Source organism: Mya arenaria, chromosome 16, assembly GCF_026914265.1.
Source record: "Mya arenaria isolate MELC-2E11 chromosome 16, ASM2691426v1".
NCBI classification, from domain to species: Eukaryota; Metazoa; Mollusca; class Bivalvia; order Myida; family Myidae; genus Mya; species Mya arenaria.
This window is the reverse complement of record NC_069137.1, coordinates 19432206-19455204: the sequence shown is the minus strand read 5'-3', so window position 1 is coordinate 19455204 and position 22999 is coordinate 19432206. Positions and strand designations below refer to the sequence as shown.

General features: G+C 31.8%; 1 protein-coding gene across 8 annotated transcripts in view; it reads left to right on the top strand.

Moving 5' to 3' along the window:
• Window positions 1–22999, top strand: part of LOC128221326 (uncharacterized) — a 69181-nt gene that overhangs the window by 43005 nt on the left and 3177 nt on the right. For 6 of the 8 annotated variants that reach the window (XM_052929892.1, XM_052929891.1, XM_052929887.1 and 3 more), the window contains 6 exons: window positions 1218–1241; window positions 7556–7573; window positions 14182–14202; window positions 20962–21003; window positions 21162–21203; window positions 22003–22065. In XM_052929892.1, the coding sequence (XP_052785852.1) occupies window positions 1218–1241; window positions 7556–7573; window positions 14182–14202; window positions 20962–21003; window positions 21162–21203; window positions 22003–22065 (210 nt within the window). The remainder of the gene's footprint in view (window positions 1–1217; window positions 1242–7555; window positions 7574–14181; window positions 14203–20961; window positions 21004–21161; window positions 21204–22002; window positions 22066–22999) is intronic. The other 2 variants (XM_052929894.1, XM_052929890.1) reach the window with 2 other exon arrangements.

The window sequence follows — 22999 nt, the reverse complement described above, 5'->3', positions numbered from 1 at the left end:
GCTAGGTAGAGGGCCACTTCACAATGATGTAACTTACTATAGCCATTTCGATTGATGAGAAGAGTTTCCAAAATTTTGAAAGGTCAAGATTTTTACTGTGTGACCCTTAATATGTACTTGTTAGAAACAATTTAAAGGAAATTAAAAGGGACAAATACCAGCGTATGTCTAGTAAATGTTTAGTTAGAGTGTTGCTGTGTTATTTTTGTATTTGAAATTACATATTGACGATGGACATAGGCTAGTCAAAAAGCTCACCTCAAGCCGTGGTTTAACGACTTTGTTGCAATGATAATTTAGAAAGTCCCGATGTGTTGACTAGCGTGCAAACTTTAAAGTATTATCCATTACATTTCAGTAGACACGTACATACTCGTATTATTTTATAGTCACAGGCTTCTCTTCAGTTGACATGGAACCTCTCCAATAGCTAAAACGGCAAACATTATGCTCACTTGGCGTACGTCCAGATAGGAGAATTATACGGCCAACAATAACATGTTCCAATCACAATTCTTATACATTTATTGATGCATTTAACTTCCTCAAGTGTAACATGAGTATATAATTAAATATGTCAGTCAGTCAGTCAGTCAGTCAGTCAGTCAGTCAGTCAGTCAGTCAGTCAGTCAGTCAGTCAGTCAGTCAGTCAGTCAGTCAGTCAGTCAGTCAGTCAGTGATTGTGTCAGTCAGTCAGTCAGTCAGTCAGTCAGTCAGTCAGTCAGTCAGTCAGTCAGTCAGTCAGTCAGTCAGTCAGTCAGTCATTCACTCAGTCATTCAGTTAGTCAGGTCGTCTAACAGGTAGTAAGTCCTGTACAATATATTGAAAATATGCACCGAATATAAATATTTTTGTTCCATGCAACATATTTAAAGAGCTTAAGTGCTTTTTATAATGCTTGGAAGGCATGATTTAGTTGTATGCATGTCTGAAAAATGCAAACGCTATTAACAATAGATGAACGCTTATCGTGATGATGGAGTCATATGTAGACATATTTTATGATAATCTATGTAAACCGTTGATGAACACCTTCTTCCGTACATATACGTTTGATTTTTGAAAAGGAATGCCAGTTGTTTGAGTAGGATGCAAGTTAATCATGTGATAACACATAGCATCAAGAAAGTCAAAGAACCGTTATCGCCGGGAAACAATTACACATAGTACAATTGATCAATCCCATATGGCAATTGATGTTGTTTTATCTTTACAGGTTGAGTGAAGAAGAAAAACAAAAGTAAGTATTTTCTTCATATGAAATTCTTGGAATTTATTAAAACGGATTTAATGTAACACTGTATTATTTCAATTGACATGAGACGACTATGATATAAGCCCGAAAAAATGTAGTTATTAATAATTTGATTTGATCTTGACTGTTATAATACAATTTCGATAGTTTGTGCTACAGTTTCATACATTATATGTTATGCTTTGAAATACGCTACTTAATAAATATTAGACATCACGAAAGTGATTATGGACCGAGGAGTTAGCCGATGTCCATTTACCTTCGATTTTATATTACCATTCAATATGTTTTAAGCGCTTAAGTTGCTTTTTATTAAACAAAGATAATCACGTTTAAATGCTACACATTTTTAGCGTTGTAAAAAGAGTAAGCCGCACTAACCAGTTGTATGACGTCAGCGGACCATATTACATTTTTTGCGAAGTCCGGACCGGTCAAAATATGTTATTGACCGCTGACGTCATTTAAAATGATTTTTTTTATCAAAATACATTTATATACCGGCCGATCGACTTTATATATACACAGAAGGGACACATTTATGTAAGGTATACTATCTAAGTATAGTAAACATTCATTGTGGTTCGGAGTGATAAATTTATTCACACGAATACAGTTTATACATGTGTTAATGTGCATTGAATATACCATTCGATATTTGTTATTCATGCGATAACTTATCTTGTTTGTATAATAACTATGTAGTCATTGCATCTCCCTGAAGCTTCGTTCATCGTGGAAATTTTACTCAAAGTATAAAAAGCAAACAAGTATTCAGTCGGTCGGTCGGTCGATCGTTCGGTCAGTCAGTCATTCAGTTAATATACATTTAAAATTCTATGAAATTATCTTTTTACCTTTAGCACTTACCTTTCTTACTCTCTTGCTATTGCACCCTCCCCCGACAAAACATTTCTTACCTATCAATTTTGGTGTTTCAGTTATGTTTGTTGGCGCGTGAATGTACTGTTACACAGCATCTACTTATCTTTAATATCATTTATTTCCTTGAAATACCACTATTTTCGCTAACCGTTGTAGTATCGAAAACGCAGCGTTAACGCTCATTGAAGGAATGCAAAGTTATTGCAAAATCGGTCTGAAACGGTTTACAAAATGCGTATTTTGTTTTAAAAATTTATCTGATACATTTTTTGATACAGCCAATAATGTAGGCATAACATTGAAATGCAAATTTATTCCATAAACACTAATATTTAATGACTAAATACCTTTCAGCGAATATTACAAGCATCTACTGATAAGTGCGAATCCGAGTTAATGACGTAACAAATTAAACATATTAAAGTATCCGATGTAAACTTTCATTTTCATTTCATCGAGCAATTAATAATTTTGTTTATAGTTATGTCTTGTAGCCTTATATAGTTTTGATATAATTTCAAACGGTGTTGCCTTTTGATTAATGATATGTACAATAAATGACACTATTATACTTCAAGTTTTTGTTATTTGTAATTTGTTATTAGTTTTATTTTGTATGTTTCCTACATATTATTGATTTTCTCATGAAAATTTACACACAAATATGTCGTCCGAGATTGAAGTTGCCATTGCGCATGTTTAATGTGTTGCAAAGACAACCTGTATGTTGAAAAAAATAGAAAGACTTTTCGTGTATTCGTATATACGAATAATACGCCCCACACACACGCACACATTACGCATACGTTATTAAAATGATGATCATCGTAGTGATAATGGTGATGACGGTGCTGATAATGATGCTTTTATAACTGCTACTGCTCCTATTGCTACTACAGCAGCTGCTGATCATGACACTGATAAATATAAGGACAACAATAGTTATGATAATGATAAGGACGGCCATAGTTTAAGATTGGTCGGTTCAAGTTCAAATATAGTATATATGTCTTATACATTCTTCTAAGAACGCTTTCCATCCTCTATGGTGAAAACACTCCGTATCAATAATTCCGAATGTTTATTTTCAAATTTTAAATTTGCGTTTGCCATCTTTTTATCATATTGTGTTATATTAAGTACATATCTTACACATCGTAAAGATGTTTTACACAATTTGAAGGCTAAATATTTAAATATTTGATTTATTATGCAATATTAACGACAAATGATGGAATTATGTTATTCGTTTATAAGTGAAATTCAGTTAGGACATGTATCGTATTTATAGTAATAAAAGGTCCTTTTTATCAATTTATTTCTGGAAATATGTATACTGTAACCAGTGTTCAGACAAAAACACTCAATGTCTGATTTTAGAAAACAGACGCTTAACTTTTTGTGACTAACGTCATAATTCAGAGCACTATTTGAAAAATCAACAACAAAGAAAACCAGCATAAAGCGTCACTCATTGTTGTGCTGCAACCACAGTAAACATACTATCGATACACAAGAACTGGGGCATCAAACATGCACTAACGACCATTATGAGTGATCGGACAATCTTTGGTGAAAATGAGTGTTTTGAAAGTAATATTCATGTTGAAAAATTAATGGAACAGATAAATGTATGTTTGTTAAAGCTTGACGGATTTTAAATATGTGTTTGTTTTCGTAATTCTGCAAATCATATAATTCAGCAATAATAGCATTGTAGCATACGGCATAAGTAAGAATGTGAATTAAACTTAGAAATGCTAGGCAATGCTTTAAAGATGCATGCATTATTAGATAAATAACGTATTTCATCGGCCTATACTCTGTAATCGTTAATGTATCTTACAACTTCACTAGGCAAGCCATAATCTCGTCAATTTTTACAGTGTAGACTATCAATTTTGATAAAGCATCAGTTAACAAGTTTATTAAGCTATAAGCTATAGAACCTGTCACGAATGCAATGTTTTACATTTTAATTGGTATTTAAAACAACTTACCCGAAAAGTCATTTAGAACAAGTTAGTTACAAAATGTGTTTTTAATACGATCCACATCAAAATATGCTAGCAAACTCAGGATGCTATATAATTTTGCATGAACGATTCTATTTTACAAGATCTCCTTTTATTATTTTTTTCCTAGTTGTTGCAGCTACATATAAATTTCATTTACAATATTTTCAAACCAGTCAATTTCTAACTGAAAATATATTGCAAACGATGTTTTACCTACAATCATAGATGATTCTAAGTAATTTAAATTTAAAGCATTCAGATAAGTTGCAAGGCGTCTTTCAATGATATTCTCTGATTCTATATAAATATCACATTTGAGCGTGTATCTAAACTTGTAACGAAAAAGTGATTAAACCTAACGACGAACGTTAGACCATAAATCAATGTAAATTGTTCTAGAGTGTTTTGTTTTTGTTTTTCGTCTTCACCTTAACTCGCATGCTTGAGCAATAACTTTTATATTTGGTGTTACTACTTTATAACTACCGTGCGGCTAAACTATAATGCATAAACAGTTTTCCTTTGAAGACAATAAATAATTATATATATTATTTATATCGTCATCATCGTATTTTTCACATGCTTATCGCGCTATATTTGGGTATTTATATCCGATACATGGTTGACAAAATGATGTGATAAGTTCTTTTGTTTAAATTATAAATGGAAAAAACGTAAATAAAATGCAATTAAAATAACCATTAAAAACATATGTTGTATTAAACGGGCTTAATAGTTAGCTCCTGTTACTTTCTCGACCAGAATATTTTTTGGCATTTTTTTTTAAATATATATATGAAAAGAGTGGAAGGCCGCTGACAGTGACGTAATAAAAAGTTACTAAAACTAATGAAGCACAACATGATTTGTTGGTATTTTAAGTGTGAGCTTACTTTAATTTCAAATCTTTACGGTGTATTTTTTCATCGAAACTGATTTTCGACCGAGATAAAACACAACAGTCATTAATTTGGCGTTTATATCAAATTTAAATTTTAATTAATATTTACAGAAACAGTAGCATGAGTTGCACAAACATTTGTAAGAAACGAATGGTTGACAAAGTGAAACTACACCTTTATGGGTCAGAACAATTATTTAATTATATCCTGATTAAATTTGTGTGATCTTATATTTGTAACTCCTAAGCCAATATCGTTTAAATGTTGTAAAAAAATAGTAAGTTATTGAATCAATACTTGTGTTTATTTCCCCGTGACATTTGTCCTTGATATCATGAAGCTAAAACATTTACCAAGCATCTTAATTGTAATCGTTAATTCCTTGTTATTCTCGTTGAACTCTTGGCTTGGAAATTGCGGGTACATAGGACATTCCATTTTCCATATATCAAAATAAGTTTCATTTGTAGAAGTGCAGAAACGATGCATTAGTTCATGGGCTATTTGTAAAAAATACTAAAGCGTTAACTATAGCCATTCCAGTTCATCGGTAGATCATATTAACAGTTGTTCTTGTATAAGAGTATACACGTAATCAAATATTCCTAAGGGCAGTGACCACTTCAAAGTATTTTAAACGAATGTTCTAGCCATTGCACTCATTGACAACATAATTAATAACAAGTTTTGATAAATGATTATAAAGGAAGCACCTAGGGCGTGACTTGTTTCGATAACAAGGACACAATTTGTACAAGCTTGGTAGAAAGCTACCTCACAATGATGTACCTTAAATATCTTTGCTATAGCCATTTCGATTGATGACAAGAGTTTCTTAAATTTTGAAAGATAATATTTTTTACTGTGTGACCCTATATATGTACTGGTCAGGAACCACTTAAAGGATATAAAAAGAGACAAATACCAGGATATTTCTAGTAATTGTTATGCTAGATTGTTTCAGTGTATTAAAGATATTGACGATGGCTAGTCAAATAGTTTACCTCAAGCCGTGGTCTAGCGATCTTATTACAATGAAAATTAACTTACTCACTCAATACGTGAGTAAACTAATTATTCACTAATCTCAAAATACAACAACACAAACAGTTTAGGAATTGGCAATGTATTTGGTGAACATGTACACAGGAAAAGGCAGTATTCGGATGCTGGAAGATTGGTTATAGCGTCTGAGCACATCTAGATCGTAACCTTGGTCAATCGTTGCCACGTCCGTCTTTAGAATCAGCAACATCAATAATGACTGGTATCTTAGAAAACATCATGAAACAACTGGAACGAAACTAAACATACGGTAAATCTTAAATCATAAAAGTAACAAATACGTTACTAACTTATGCTAGGCAATCAAACAGTGGAACTCTGTAAATGAAAATAAATATGCGTGTTAATAGAGCACGTGTAACAGGAAAATCAACCTGAACAAAGGGATGGGATGGGCGGGAAATATTATCAAATTTATATCTTCGCTTTCAGACATTTCAAAATAACTTCTTTTTAACAAAAAACAAAACCTCGAGTGACGAAAACAAAATCGTTTCCCCCATATACCCACAAAAACACGAGGAAATCATGTTACTAGTGTCCGGCCAAACTAATCCACCTAAGTACTGAAGTACTACTATTTCTTGAACCAATCTCCTGAAATCAATAGTCCTGAAGTTTATATTTTTCAAAACGTGAATAATTGTATATAGTCCCCATGTGCTGACGAGCGTGCAAATTTACATTGCCTTTCAGTATACCTTTACATAGTCGTATTATTTTCGAGTCACATGCTTCTCTTCAGTTGACATGGTACCTCTCCAATAGCTAAAACGGCAAAATTTATGCTCGCTTGGGATACTTCTCGAAAGAAGAAATATACGGCCGACAATAGCATGTTCCTGTTACAATTCTTTAACATTTTTTGACACATGCATTTAACCTCCTCAAGAGAAAGTTACCTGTTACACAGTTTAACCGTTATGCAAACCTATGAAATGGTTCCTTAATTAATTACTTTTATCTAAGAGATTCATGTAGATTATAGATTATCTTTGGATTATCTTATGTATAAAATGACACGATCTCCAGCGGTCTCTATATAACTGCGCAGTATCCTGGCTTTAGACTGCCTTTTTTAAAAGTGTTCATCGACATTGATCGATATGCCAGAGCCATTACTTGCAACTGATTGGAACTGTTTCGCGTCCTATACATTTTCAAAGAATCGCCCTACTTTAAGCAAACTATATACATGCACAATACTTTATAGACAACTCACTTTCGAAAGCCATGACTTCATGTGACCCAGTTTTCTAAAGTTTCTTCAGTGCACTGCACACATATGTCATATCCTTTTTGTTATGCAAGCTTTTACATAATTAATTATATATGTCAACAAAACCTCTTTTCCATGTACATGCTCATCACAAATTCATCATATACACTCCACTCGATTTACGTTTGATGGATGTCTTTCTACTTTCAGTAAGAAACACTTGCAATGGTATGTATATTTTTTTTCTAATTTTAAATAACACGTTGGATATATCGTAAACTAGTCCATGTATACATTCTTACTGGCTCCATTATGAAACTAACATGTAATGTTTCAATGTTGAATTCTTTTTAAGTTTTACTCTATCTTTACATTTGTTAAGATGAATTCAACATATTTGTTCATGTCGGAAAAAAACATATGTCTTATCTGTTGAATGTAGACCAACTTCTGAAGTGTTTAAGTTTGTTTTCAAACTTTTGGCTACGGGGTTTGTTTTTGTAGTTGTTCACATAAGTATTATCTAACATGACAACTTATTTGTCATAGAACTAATTGAATATATGATCATCACTTTCCAAAGGGAGGAAGACGATGTTGCACTCTAGTGTTTGGTTTCATGTTAATGCTCAGCAAGCTAACTATGGTATACGTTAGTTATATTATTTTGTTTTCTTGTACTATGCGTGATTATATCCATGCAATCAAAACAGGTCGAGGTAATATAGTTATTTCTAATTGTACACTTTCAAACTGCGTTCGACTGATCTAAAATGACTTGTGTATTCAGTTGTACATAATATATGTGATATACATACAGTATGTACATACTTTTGAATATGAGGTATATGACACATCTTCGTCTGTTAAAAAGGCTTGAATCATCGCATGATTTTATACGCGTGTTGTTTAGTTTCGAATCCAATGCTTAGAATTGAATACAATATATCCCAAATTAAAATGAATGATATAACAAACTTAATTTAATTGCTGAAACTGAAATAGGATCAGAAATGTAAAAAAAAATATGGAAGCGACTTTGCTTTATCAAATTTACAAAAAAGTTTGCAACAATTTAAACGTTTCGTTGTCCAGATTATAACCGGATTTCGATCTATAATTTACATCAGAAGTAACAAATGCGCTATTCAGCATTTTCAAAATTTGTAAAATGTTTCACAATTATTATTTCGCAAACTCAGCCAAGTTTAATCAAGGGTTGTCTTTAATGTCTGATATTATTTTCTTCGTCTATTAACTTAAATATTTACAATCCAGTCAACAGCGAATGAAAACCATGTTCGTGAAATGTCCCTTTATGTTACTTTGAAGAGGTTGAAATAGGGCGTCGGTTTAAGCTTATAACTTTTAAAAACTATAGAGCATTAAACACTTATATTAGCACATGAGTTGATTTAAAACGATATGGACAAATAAATTTAAGATAAGGAAGCTTATATGAGCAGTCATATGTATATATAACATAGTAAAGGAAAGCTTTTGACGTCACAGATTTGCATTAACCTGTGCATGAACGGCTTTGGGTGGACCTACTTTTAAATATTTGTTATAACTGTAATGTACTTTGGATAATGTGTACATGGTTCAAACCTGAATCATATTTGTCTGGTATGCTTTTGAATTTCAGCTTTTAAGCAATCGTTTTAGTATTGTAGCAAGAAATTGATAATAACACGATCAAGTTAAGCCCAAAGGCTCTATCTATAATCAATCATCATGCAAACGATATTATGTAGGAAATATACAAACGTACAAACTAAGTACTGTGTTCGTTATATAAATAGGATCTGTCACGAGTCGCCACATAATACACAATTTTATTCATCGCGTTCACAAATATATATTAGTACTCGAGCTGTTGGCGAGTGTAGTTACATATTTCCTAGACGGGTTGAATAAAACTGAGTATGACATGAAGATGAGTGACATATTACTTTCATCATACACCCATTCCCTTCCAAAATCGCAAAACTGGTTCAGATCAATACGTTGAATATGTCATAGCCTATTTTATTTAAATGTTTTATCATTTAAATGTAAATGCAAGAGGAACGAACACATGCTGTTACAACTTAGGATTTTATTCATGTTAACTGTGTCTTAGGTTTTCTCTTGTACCGAAAAAGCATTGTTGGCACCGGTTACGTCTGTGAAACATTAAGCGTCTACTATCACAGATTTTCAACTTTTAGTATAAGAATCATAAGTGTATTGGAGCTGGAGGAAGCAAGACATATATTATATTCGTATACAATTACCACAATATGTCACATGTAAAAATGCACAATACATTGTTTAACATTTTCAAATATTTTTTTTTTCATTTTATATTTTATTTAAACGTTTGCGAATTTTCCGAAGAACCCTTGTATGCTTAAAGCAGGTCAAGCAACCTTTCTAGTGTTTGTGTATGTATATCACCAGTTACCATTTCCAGTCCACTGATCCAACATGATATAATGTAATGTTTGGATATGTTTGGATTTTAGTTTGCCGAAATTTGAATAAAATGTGTTGATTGTTTCTTAAAATTCAAAGTGTGAATATAGCTTTATGTATTTGATGTATCTTAACTGTTCTATGTTATATGTTTATAACAATACTGAAAGGAGAATAGAATGATGTTGCAATATAAGCCTTACTATTATCCGTACGTTTATAATAGCAGCAATGTCGAATGTTCTCACTTAAATAATTCATTATTTGTTTGTTTCGAAATAAACATAAATTTGGGCTTTGTATGAGCATTGAACATATTCTAGCGAATCTTATCAACTGTGTAATAAAACACTATATGATGGTAACCTAGGAACACCACAATCTATCGAAGATTAATTAAATATTTTGAAATTAAAATCATCACGTTTATCATAAAGATTGATATTCAATATAAAGTACCTTTTTTCGAGTTAGAGATCTAAATAGGATGCTTTTAAATTTGGTGTATTAGATTTATTAAGTTGCAATTATGAAGAGTATATCGATGAAATTACTTGCCTTATCCTTGTATATCAACAGTACATAATAATAAAATTTGGTTGTGCTTGTACAACCGATCTCTTGATGTAAAACAATGGCCATAATTAGTAGTGCCGTGTTAATAGACTACTTCAGGGTGGTATAACACAACAACAATTGTCTTGCCCTTAAACATCAACATTCCTCAGACATTCTAACCTAGAAATTAACTAATAATATGTTGTTTTATTTCCGTTATGTATTTAGAAAAAAAGTAATTCAAGTGTATGTACGAGAAATTCGGAATTTTTAACATGGAGTTAATATACGAAAATCCGTTCTAAATGTGTTTAAATTAGTTCAATACAAATCATTGCAAACGAATATCACATTTATGGTTATAACTAGCTCAAATAGCGCCAAAAGGATATACATATTTTAGGTTTTATTTTGATGAACCATTTAATCAAATTTTAGCGCATTAATATTGCGTTGAAAAAAGATGGTATTATATGATAATGTTTTTTGTTTTATTTGTTGAGATTATCCTGTACTGAGTCATGTATGCATATATGCATATTTGCTTTGTCTTGGATACCAGTAATCTTAGCGTTTGATAACTTACATAATATTTAATTCATCAATGTGAATTACATTTCACGTAAACGTCTTTAACAATTTTTTTTTGTTTTTTTTAAATGATTGTTTCTTCGCCGTTGCAAGTTTGCATATATGCATATTTGCTTTGTCTTGGATACCAGCAATCTTAATTTAGCGTTTGATAACTTACATAATATTTTATTCATCAATGTGAATTACATTTCACGTAAACGACTTTAACAAAGTTTGTTTTTTTCCAAATGATTATTTCTTCGCCGTTGCAAGTTTGTTATGTAAATTGTTAGGCAATTTGCCTCGGAATAAAGCATGAGTGAGCAATTTATAAAGGTGCACATTCCCTTACATGTCAACAGCAGAAAACACTATGATAATTAAACCTCCCTTTATGCAGCATTCAAAAAGTTGAAGTAGAAAATCGGTTAACTTGTACTATTGCTCTAAGCTATAGAGCTTTAAACTATGAACTGCCTTGGTTCCGATTTTAAACAAGGTAATGTCACTTACTTTAACAGTTATACGTATTCATAGAAACAACCGAACTAATGCATTTGAAGATACAAAGTAATTCCTGCAAAAACATTCAACGGACATCGAATTGGTTATTTTGTTATTTACCTTGAACGTATGAATAGTCGAAAGTGCAGCTTTGTTGGTTAGTTGAACACTTGACGTTTATCTACAGTAAGCTGATCTCACAAGAATACGAGCTTCTTTTCGAAAATGACAGAGGAAAAACACAAACGGTGCTACAATACATTATCAGTAGTCCACTAATACTGAACCTCGACAATCACTATCTTAGGAAGTTATGAGGATTGTTTAGGTACATTTGAACCGATCGATAACCGTTTGCAAATGTGTGACGCTGTGCGCATGTTACCTAGTTTAAACCCAAAGTAATCTCAAGCTCGATTGGAGTCGTGTTTTACTATCCGTTCAGAATCGGAAATTCCATCGTGCTACTGATATGGCTAATGATGCGTGTGGTCTTTATGCGGTGATTGTGTGTTTTTAGTATATCGTTCAATATCATTCGGGTGATCACCATAGCAGTGTTTGAATTAAATTTTTGACTACTAGGCTCGACGCAGTATGTTCCAATTGTATTATCAACGCATATTTGATAAGTATAACGTTGAAGTATAACGTTTATATCGTGGGAATGGCATTGTTTCCATAAACGATTTCAATTGAAGAATGTATAATTTAATGTGTCATTATTAAAGTAGTTGTTACATGTCAAAGAAGGACAATTTTCAGACAAATTTCAACTAAAATAATCTGTCATTAATTATTTACGGGGTAACTAGGCTCGAAACAACTAAACGAGTGGCAAAATTGGCCCTTTTGAAATTCAACCGATTTGCACGAGGTTGCCTAACATAACAGGTAGCAAAGACTCGGGATTATATATATGTTGAACGACAATTTGACATGCTGTTAGATAAAATGGGTAAAATTTAAATACATGTACGCAAGGAAATTAGATCATAATTAAAGTAGAACATAATATATTATTCAGCCAAAAGAAAACAAATACATTTATTGAAAATAATATGTTTTTTCTTTATTTTGCACGTTTTTGCATCCATTTAACTCGGATGCATACTTGTACTGGTAAATTGTATATACCTTTCCGGTTTTCCTTTTATTTATAAAAGTGAATATCAAAGATTACACGAAGCTACAAGGCATGGTATAGATAAAATAGTCTTAGACGAAAATAATAGGCCTTTTTATTAAGGATCTTAATATTTCCCTTGTCCTTGTTTTATAGCAATTTCATAGAAAGGAAAGACCTGCTTCATTAGTATAATCTAAACATATCATTGATTTACGTCATCGTGCCGATGAATATGACTGAGCAGCGATGAACTCGACAACTAGTCTTCATTTCAGTTTGTTCTTACTTTTATTTAAATATAAATATAAAATTCAAACATTATAAGATAAAATTATTTTATTTATGTACTTATTCGTACGAAATATTACCTCCGCGAATGATGCGGACGTGTTCTCAAGGGGCCAAATGTTTCCAATCCCATTACCTCGTCTATATTCTGTAAATGATATTTTCCTATTTTATAAAAGAAATAACGTAATTACATTAAGAATACATTGTACTGCCAGGCTATACAATGCATATGATATCATCGAATACCGGTTCAATTCGTAAAACAAAGTATTCAATGTTTATAGTTTTATAATCTTTACTATCACCTTATACATATATATTGCTTAGGTAAGACAAGGTGGATCGCTATATGTCCAAGTACAAAGTAACATGTATTATTTACTACTCCTTAAAACCGAGTATTGGAAAATGATTCTTTGTGTATGTGTTAAATTTTAATGTGTTGTACCATGCTTTCAAGAACGGCGAAAAAGTGCGGTTATATGCACGCAAAGTATTGAACAATTAATATCCGCCTACTTTTACCGTTCCAAAAATTGAGTTAAAGTATAGACAAACACAATGCAGTACGCCCAGCCATAAACACATAATAGGCAATTATTTACTATGAACTGTAAAAAGCATGCAACATACACATGATGCACGAAAAAGCTTTGTTTAAACCTCATATTTAGTGCCCAAATTACGTAGAAATATTTCTGCATTCATCCTTACTCTTGTCTGAAACCTGCAAAATACTCTGCTCTGAGTACTGTAAAAAGACACTGAAGTATTTATATTTAAAGGTCAGTTGACGGATTATATTTCTGCGCCAATCTCACTAGCCCATCTTTTTCACAGCAACATTATATTTAAAAATAAAACGTGTTTTTGCCGTCTATTACGGTGGCCATCGTTTACGAAAACACAACATAGACGTGTTTCGATTGAATTGGCAATGTCATTTGCTAATATATTTCATACTTTAAAGTTTTCAAAGTCTATTTTAACAATGCTCGCAATAAATCACAGTCCAGGTATAATTGTAGCTAAACGTCATAAATAAGGTATAAAGTTTACACGTTAACTAGAACCAAGTTACATTATACAACGAAATCTACAGGGACAAACCCAGTAAATAAAAATTTAAGAAGAAACCCATTTTAGTTGCAAAATATAAGGGCCCAAAACATGCATCAACATATCCACATTTATTATTGATGGTATTTTCGCAATTAAACGGATTTTGATCGCCTGTATATTTTATATGAAAATAGAAGGTATAATGGTGGGTAATAAGATTCGACCTCGTTCCTATTGATGTATGTCTTTCTACTTTCAGGATGCAGAATATTATTGTAAGGTATGTATGTTGTTTTTCTCGAATGCAAACGTTGGATACATCGTAAACTATTGCATGTTTACTTTTTTTTTCAATGGAACGGATATGACAATTGAGTTAAAAGATGTTTCATTGTTGAGTTTTAATTTTACTGTATATTTACATGTGTATTAAACATATATGATCAGGTAAAAAAGTGTTCCTGTCTGATAACATGTAGAACATCAGTATGCATTATACTTTCTAATGACATAAAATACTGATTAATTGTAGAGCTAGTGTTAGTATTTCCTCAAATAAAAATCTGAATACATCGCAACGTACATTTTGTGCATTCTAAATTACCTACTACCTAAATAGTTTACCTTCTAAAAAAGTATGTGAATGTAGACATAAAATCAAAATCGGTCAAAATTTGTTTGATAATGTTCGTTATGGCGGGTTAACATACAACTTTAGAACAAACTTTACGACACAACAATTGTCTTATCCTCGTATATCTACAATACATAACAGCTAACTAATTGTTGTTCTTGTACAACTGATTGATTTACTTAAAACAATTGCCATACATAGTTATGCGGCTTTACCATACAACATCAGGAATGTTTAAAACAACACCGCTTGTCTCGTCCTTTCACATTTACAGTCTACAGACATTCTTACCTAGAATCAATAGGTTGTCTCCTTTTCTTTATGCTCTAGAAAAGGTAAAAATATATTAAAAATCGTACATAAGGTATGTACGAGGCAAGTTCGGAAACTTTAACATCGAGTTTTATAATGAAAAGACGATATAACGTTCAAGATATCTTTATATTAGTAAAAATGAAATTCAATGCAATCGAATACCACATAAATGGTATGTAACCGACACCGGATGCACAAATCAATCTCCTCCCAGATACTGTTCTGCTTATTTAGGTATTACATACAGAGTATACTACACTGTCATTCTGTCTGTATACATATCAATGGGTCATGACTGAAGGTATACAAAACCCTGAAATATATGAAATCAACAAAAACATATTAAGTACAAATTAACGTTTAAATAATAGCAATAATCTCATCTACCTTTCACATATATATCATTAAATGATATGTCCCTGTAATGATATCAATGAGATAGCTCATTCTCCTGGCATATGAAAGTCTGGCAGTTCAGTCCTAAACTAACACAAATACTTTGGTAAAAATAACTAAATGAATAAAATACACAGTCATTTATATAAATTGATGCACATCACGTTTCTCTGTACTCACATAAATGGTTGTTATCTATGGTACTTGAGTTGAACCCTCCGTGCTCGCTCCTCTCTCACACAAGTATCCAGTGCTGGACAATACTGTGAAATTAAGTGCACCTTATAATATGTGAACATGCAAATATAATATTTCACTGATAGCCATGATAGAATTTAGAAAGAAGAATATTACCAAGAAACCTCGTGACAAAACCCCAAATGTCAATCCATCGACAAGGCCAATTTAACCAAATGCCACAGTTCAACTTCTACTTTCAATAATGATTATGCATCCATACTTACATAAAATTGCTATTCTATCATGAATATCTTCTCCAAACTACTCAATTAATGTTCATGTTCAAGCCGTAAAGGTTATATTCAAAGCATTGCTAAAATTTGTCCATTCGAATTAAGTTTTAACAACAGCAAAGTAATCGTTCATTTGGGTGATAGCTGCTTCATGAATTATTCACCTATAACACAGTCTTAGTATTTGAGAATTTTAGATGTCTAATTATTGTCAGAAATGAATGTATGTAGTATTAAATATATGATTGCATATTTACATTAGGCTTTAAGATTGCAACACATCTATTTCAGTGTGTAAGATACGTATAGGATGTAGTTAACGCAGATTTTCGTTACCGGAAACCATACGTTACATTAGGATTTTCCATTTATCGTGAGACTCCTCAGCGCGGGAACACCAAGGTCAATACATGCTAAATAAGCCTAATCAACATCATTGTTCTTTTCTTAATAACCCAAATCAATATCTATTGATGGTCAATAAAGTGTGGCTATTCTGCTAACTTGTTCCGTTGGCACAAAAAGTCAATACCATGACTTCTTCATAGGTATAAATTGAGTAACCATCACGCCCGTTGCAACTTGACCGAAAAAAAGTGGTGACCAACACATACCATTGTGATCACAACAATAAACACCAAATTATTCATAGCAGCCCCTCTATTGCCATGTAAGTTCCTTCTAAGATTGTAAATATCTTTTTCTGTTGTGTGAATTTAGGTCAATGCAATAAAATGTATCGTTTATTCCATGTAATTATTTATATGAATGTTAATTCTGGAAATAAAAGTAGAAGGAGGAAAGCTTATTAATAGTTAAAGATATATAATAAATTTTGCCACCAGCAGAAACAAATGCTTTTCTGAAATTAACATCGCAACTCAATTTGCTTCATATTTAACATTCATATTCCTGGGTAAAAAGATTTGACAAATAATACAGGCTATGTGGCAGGCTGTTGTAAACCTTCCCACGCGGATTTCTTTTTGAACAAAAAGTTTCAAATTGCGAAAACAATAAGTCCAAGCAATGCAGTATCATGTTTGAGCTAACCAAAAAAAGGCTCACTCTATGTCAACCATGTTTCAAACAAATGTATGTAAGCATAAGTCAGGAAATTTTGAAAAGGCCAAATCAACATCATTGTATATCTAGATATGGATTTGTTTTATTAACACGGATGCCAATCTCTTGACCATTGTTTTGATAAAGTAGTAAAATAACTTCCTGTGAAATCGACCTGTGCCGGTAAGATGTTTATAATGCTTTAAAAGTATATTGTGTTCAATTTTAACGTCCATGTTCAATTGCCGTTTTTCCTCCACATGTGAGTATTATTGTTATTGCCATATTCACAATAGTTATCTACTTGACTTTGCAGAATGATTTTAATCAAAGGTATATGCATCAGATATATATGGTAAAATTGGCAAACCGATGAACTCTTTAACTTATATGTCGACTTTAGGTTAGTTAATACAGTACTAATGCAAGATGCATGTCGATTTGATATTAACAAGTGCACATAAACGATTGTACTCGGCTAGGTAGAAACAAAAGAAGAATTTAATATATCCATCCAAGAATTGATAAAGTAGGACAATTATTATCAATAATAAAGTAGGCTTACCCTAAATGTTTAAAAGGAGAGTAAAATAACTGAACATAAATATACAAACAGATAGTATTCGATGGAATGCTGTATTCAAATAAATCTTCATCATAAATATAAAGTCAGAATTAAACGTATAACTTGATGGAATACTAGCAATGACCAATTTGTTTTGCCGATTAATCTGTTTACAAACATGCGGGGTAATATATTTTCCTGACCAATAGAAGTGAATAATGCTATATTACACATGTGTAATACAAAAAAAAAACGTGACGGCTTTTTAGACTGGAAACAATGTATAACATGTGATAAATTAAGTCTAGCCACAAGCTTCAAATTGCCTATTTTGAAATTAGCATCGCAATTCAATTTGCTTCATATTTTACATTCATCCTGTCACTTGCATACAAATCGGTCCAATAACAAGGTGCCGTGTAAATATTAGTTTATTAGTATAGTAGACCACGGGATGTTTATCTACAGTCCATTGGTCATGTGACCGCGAAAACGGATTTTTTTTCTATTCTGAAATGTCAAAGGAAAAGCACAAATAATGTTTCAATATCTTATCAATAGTCCACCAACAACCGACATTAACAATCCATCGCCGATATAGTCCCATCACTCTGCATAATAATGACACTGGCAAAACAATCTAAAAATCTACATGTGATGTGAAAATCTTACCCCACTCGCAAATGCTGGACACTGTGCAGCATTTAACGAAAGTTAAGTCCATTTCTGTGGTGAATGACAAAATCGCACAACAGAAATGAATGATCTCTTTGCCGGTGCAGTTCTGAACATCCAACACTATCAATATGAATTAAATCCATTTAACATGTGGTGATTGTTTGTAAACACTCGTGATCATGAACAATGACCTGGGTACTTTATTCTGTCATTTGCGCAATAATCGTTATATAATCACATAATGTTTGGTGACTGATCCATGTTTATGCACTTTTAAACGTTTTTTTTATGTTTTGAATTGATATTGACGTATAAAATGCAATGACTTTGACTATAGGCGTATTAAAAAATGAACAGTTCACCCGATCAATTCCCCGCCTTGCCAGATGAACTTCTTCTATCCTCGGCACTAACCTAGTGTTCTCTATGTATGTGTCTGGGTACATATATTTGACAATAATTACAGGCTATGTGCCAAGCTTTTATGAACATTCCCATTCAGATTATTTTCTGAACTGAACAAAAGTTTCAAATTTCTCAAACAATCAGTTCAAACAATGCTGTATAATGCTTCAGCTACTCCATAAAGCTCACTCTATGTCATTGTTTTAAACAAATCGAGTCAGGAAATGTTGAAAAAGTCAAATCAATACCATTGTTAATCTAAATATGGAGTTGTTTTATTAGCACGGCTGAAAATCACGAAGCTATTTTTTGATAAAGTAGAACACTAACTTATTACAAAATAGACCAGTGTCGGGAGAGATGTTCTAAAGGCTTAATCAGTATATGTATCGGATGTATATAGTAAAAGTGGCAAACCGTTTAATTATTCAGCTTATATGTCGACAGTTGAAACAGTACTTGTGCAAGATGCATGTCGACTTGATATTAACAAGTGTATATAAACGATTGTACTCGGCTAGGTAGATTTAGAAGTAGAATTAAATACTCATTTAAGAATTGATAACGTAGGCGAACACGTATAAATAGATCAAGAAAGCTTACTTTATTTTTTTAAAACAACAGTTAAATCACAGAAAGATAATAATAAGAAAATGAATAGGATAGATACCAAGTCGATATCTGGTATTTAAGTGCAAAGTCGGAAAATCAAACTTTAACGGAGTTAAATTATGACGACGACATTTTATACAATGTTTTGTTTAATTCATTCAGCAGTTTCTGCAACCAAAAGTAATTGAAATCATTTATAACGAGCGCGAACCTATTACTATGAACCAATGGTATATGACACTTATATTGACTCATTTATAGGTTATCTAATCTCCTTTGTCCGTTCAACTTTTAACTTTCGGACTATTTGTTTCAATACTATGCGGTATCAGCAAGTGTCAAGCATAGAATGACCGTATAATATAAAGAATAATGTTCTGCGGCAAAATTTATCAATGCAAATTACATAACTATATGATACAAATGACAAAACATTGGTAGTGTTAAAATGATAACGATAAACATACCTGCAATACATATGTATAATATATATTTTATTACGATGCGTTATCATAAAGTGTGAAGCATAGAATGGCACAGATCCACCCTATTCACGCTTGAACAACTGTAGTATTAAGTTCATAAGGTATAGGGTATAATAACAAGAGTATTTGCATGCAGGTATTAAGTGACAAAGTAAGTACTCTACTACCATAAATGACTCTACACTGAATTATCGCAGAGGGTAGCTTAGCACCCCAGTGAACACAATGATGTTCAAAACATTCCAACTTATTAAAGATTTATTATGAATGAGATAAAATAATAACTCAAGTGGCAATAAAATAGTTGTTTCTTTATTTCAACAAATAAAAGTAAGGGTTACATGAATATCAATAAACACCCTGTGACATATGCAGAACGTGCAAATACATTTCCACGAAGAAACTTTATAAGACATGCTTTCGTTTCAATCATTATTAACATTGTGTATGCATGCATTTTTTAAATAAGTTATCTTTAAACATATTAAATAAAACTGTTCGTAAGTCGGTTTGACGTCACCTTTATCTATATGTAATGCCTAAAAGTATATTTATACGGATGAACAAAGGCATTATAAAGTACATTTGAGACATTTATGCATGTATTAACAAGATTTCATTTACAATATAACTACATGCATAGGAAATTATATAACTTTCTTCCTATGCAAAACGTGTAATTCAATTTCCAAGGAGAGAAACATTATGAGTTATGCTTTCGTTTCAATCCTTATCAACATAGTGCATGTTAATGCATATATGAATTTATTAAATACATTACCTTTTAAAACAAATAACATGAAGTTGTTCGTTAGCATGTGTGACGTCACCATTTAAAAAAGAAAACTCCGTTAAAGGAATGTTTACATTGAATATAGTGTACCATATTTCATGTGTATTTTTTAAATTAAAACGGTTATGATAATCGAACAAAAACATAATGTTGCAATCTACAACATTATTGTGTATGCACACTTGCTTACTTTGTACAACAAATATGTTTAGGACGGAGAACATACAACCGTTTTTGTCTGTGCACTGGTACCATCATATCCATTCAAACATCACAACGCTAGTGTTGGGTTTCCTAAATAAACAGTACACTTGAATACATCTTAGGAGAGTTAACCTATGCTGAGTTATTTTTGTACATTTAAGAAACTGTTGCAAAAGGGAACACAACTTATTCAATTAATCTAGAGCTTTTTTGTATACAACATTCCACAAATTTCAAACGCTGTTTATTATCAATTCATCATCTTTGAAATAGGCTTTGAGATAACCTTTTTTTAACATTACACTTCAAAAATGTGTTAAAATACTGTTTGGTTCAACATGATTTGTCCAGGAAAATCAGATGGATTTAATGTTTAGATTATGTAATTATATATTTCAAATTCGTTCGTTTCAGTCCGGAAGAGACAATTCACAATCTGGAGTTGAAGAATTGGAGGTGAATGATTTATGTTGCACTTCTCCTTCTTTAATCAGGCACATTGCAAAATATGTGATAATGTCAGCGCAGTGTGATTTAGGATACGGTCTCTAGCTAAATAAAACAATTAAACGTTTAGACTATCTAATAACATGTATTAAATGTATTCTTTTAAGGCTGGAAGCACATATTAAACAGCTGACCTGTGAGAATTCGAGGTAAATTATTTATGTTGTACGACTCTTTTTCTTGTAAAACATGTCATACGCTACTTATTATGAATTTATCTTCTTTGAAATAGGCTTGAACATTTGTTGGTCGCAAATATTTTTGTGTTTGTTCTACACTTTAATTTTAAATTGCTGTCTAGGCCAATCGGATGGAATAAACGTTTAGATAATGTAATAACATTTTTAAATGTGTTCTTTTTTGGTAGGACGAAGCGAAAATAAAAGCTTAAACAAAGAAAAGTTAATTTATTGCTCCTCTTCATTTATTATTATTTATTAGTAATGATTTCCATAGACATACGGGCTTTATTTGGAAGAAACAATTCAATTTTATTTCGAAAAAACAACAACTTATGTTTGAATGCATATCTACCACCACTCTTTGCAAATAAACCACAGAAAAGCATGACCTGACAAGTGTATTTCTAATGCTTTTAAAAAACATCTACATATGTTACTTTATACTATTGTTTACGCAAAATGACATATAGGTGTTATGACTATGGTCATATGTATCCGCTATATTGCATCATTTCACAGATATTGTTCATGAATTAAAAAGCAAACTAATCATTCAACATTGTCAGAAATATGTTTTTTTTTTCAAACTTTTCAGTTAAAAGTTTGGATGATGAGATTCACCATTTGACAGCAATTTTTTAAAGAATCAGTAAATACAATGACAAAGAAATAAAAATGCTTTATATTACTGGGTATTTGTTGGCGGCTAAATAAAACAAGTAGGTAATTAACATATACATGTTTGCTAAATAAGGTTACATTTCAGATTGGAGGATGACAACTCAAAGATGAAAAAACTTCATCAAAGAAAAGAGGGTGTAGTTTTACGGTATGTATTACCTGTTATTGTGACATGTATTATGTGAGATAACAATGCCATTGTATGTGCATTAGGATGCAGTATGGTAAAATATAGAATGCAAATACGATACAAATGTCAACTTTAAATCAACAAAAACGTAAACAATTTTTAAATTGTATCGATTACTCACAATATGATATTTTAGTAAAGCTTGATGAACTTGACAAACAGTTTGTAGCGTGTGTTATATTTCTCATTTAAAAAAAATACCGGACAGTTAACCAAAACTTGTAAAATATATCGACCACTCACACTGCTGCCTATTTTTATTACAAATCCTATGAAATTTATATCATGAACGCCTCGAATTGTCGCGTCATGAAATGTTGTGCCTTCCGATCGTGAATGTCAAGATCAAATCCGATTTTAAATCAGCATGGTAAGTCCGGTGATCTGGAACTCAATACGCTCATGGAAATTCAACCTGATAGAACGCCTGTTTTTTCTGTGGCCGCAATTGTTATAAAGCTATACGACTTATTATGAATACCGGGCCGTCTATCTCAGACACTCTGTGCCGACAATCTTGTTACCAATCTAGTTACCACATTAATGAAAATTAAAAAAACACATATTAATTCATGCACGACAGTAGACATTGGCACACTATGCTATCCATACAGCAATATCAAAACGATGTTGTTGTATTGAAATTATTATTATCACATGATACTATATGTGCTTTGATTAGAACAACTATAGCAACTATACGTACTTATGCTAACTTTCGTAAACATTAGTATTAACATCTAGACTACATACACTCGTATGCATGTAGGAATTTTCTAACGTTCTTGAAAAATATATTTATTCATATATATTAAAGGTTTGAATATGTTAAAACTGCTAAATAAATAAGCACATATTAAATTACATATAATGAGTAATAATATCCCGACTA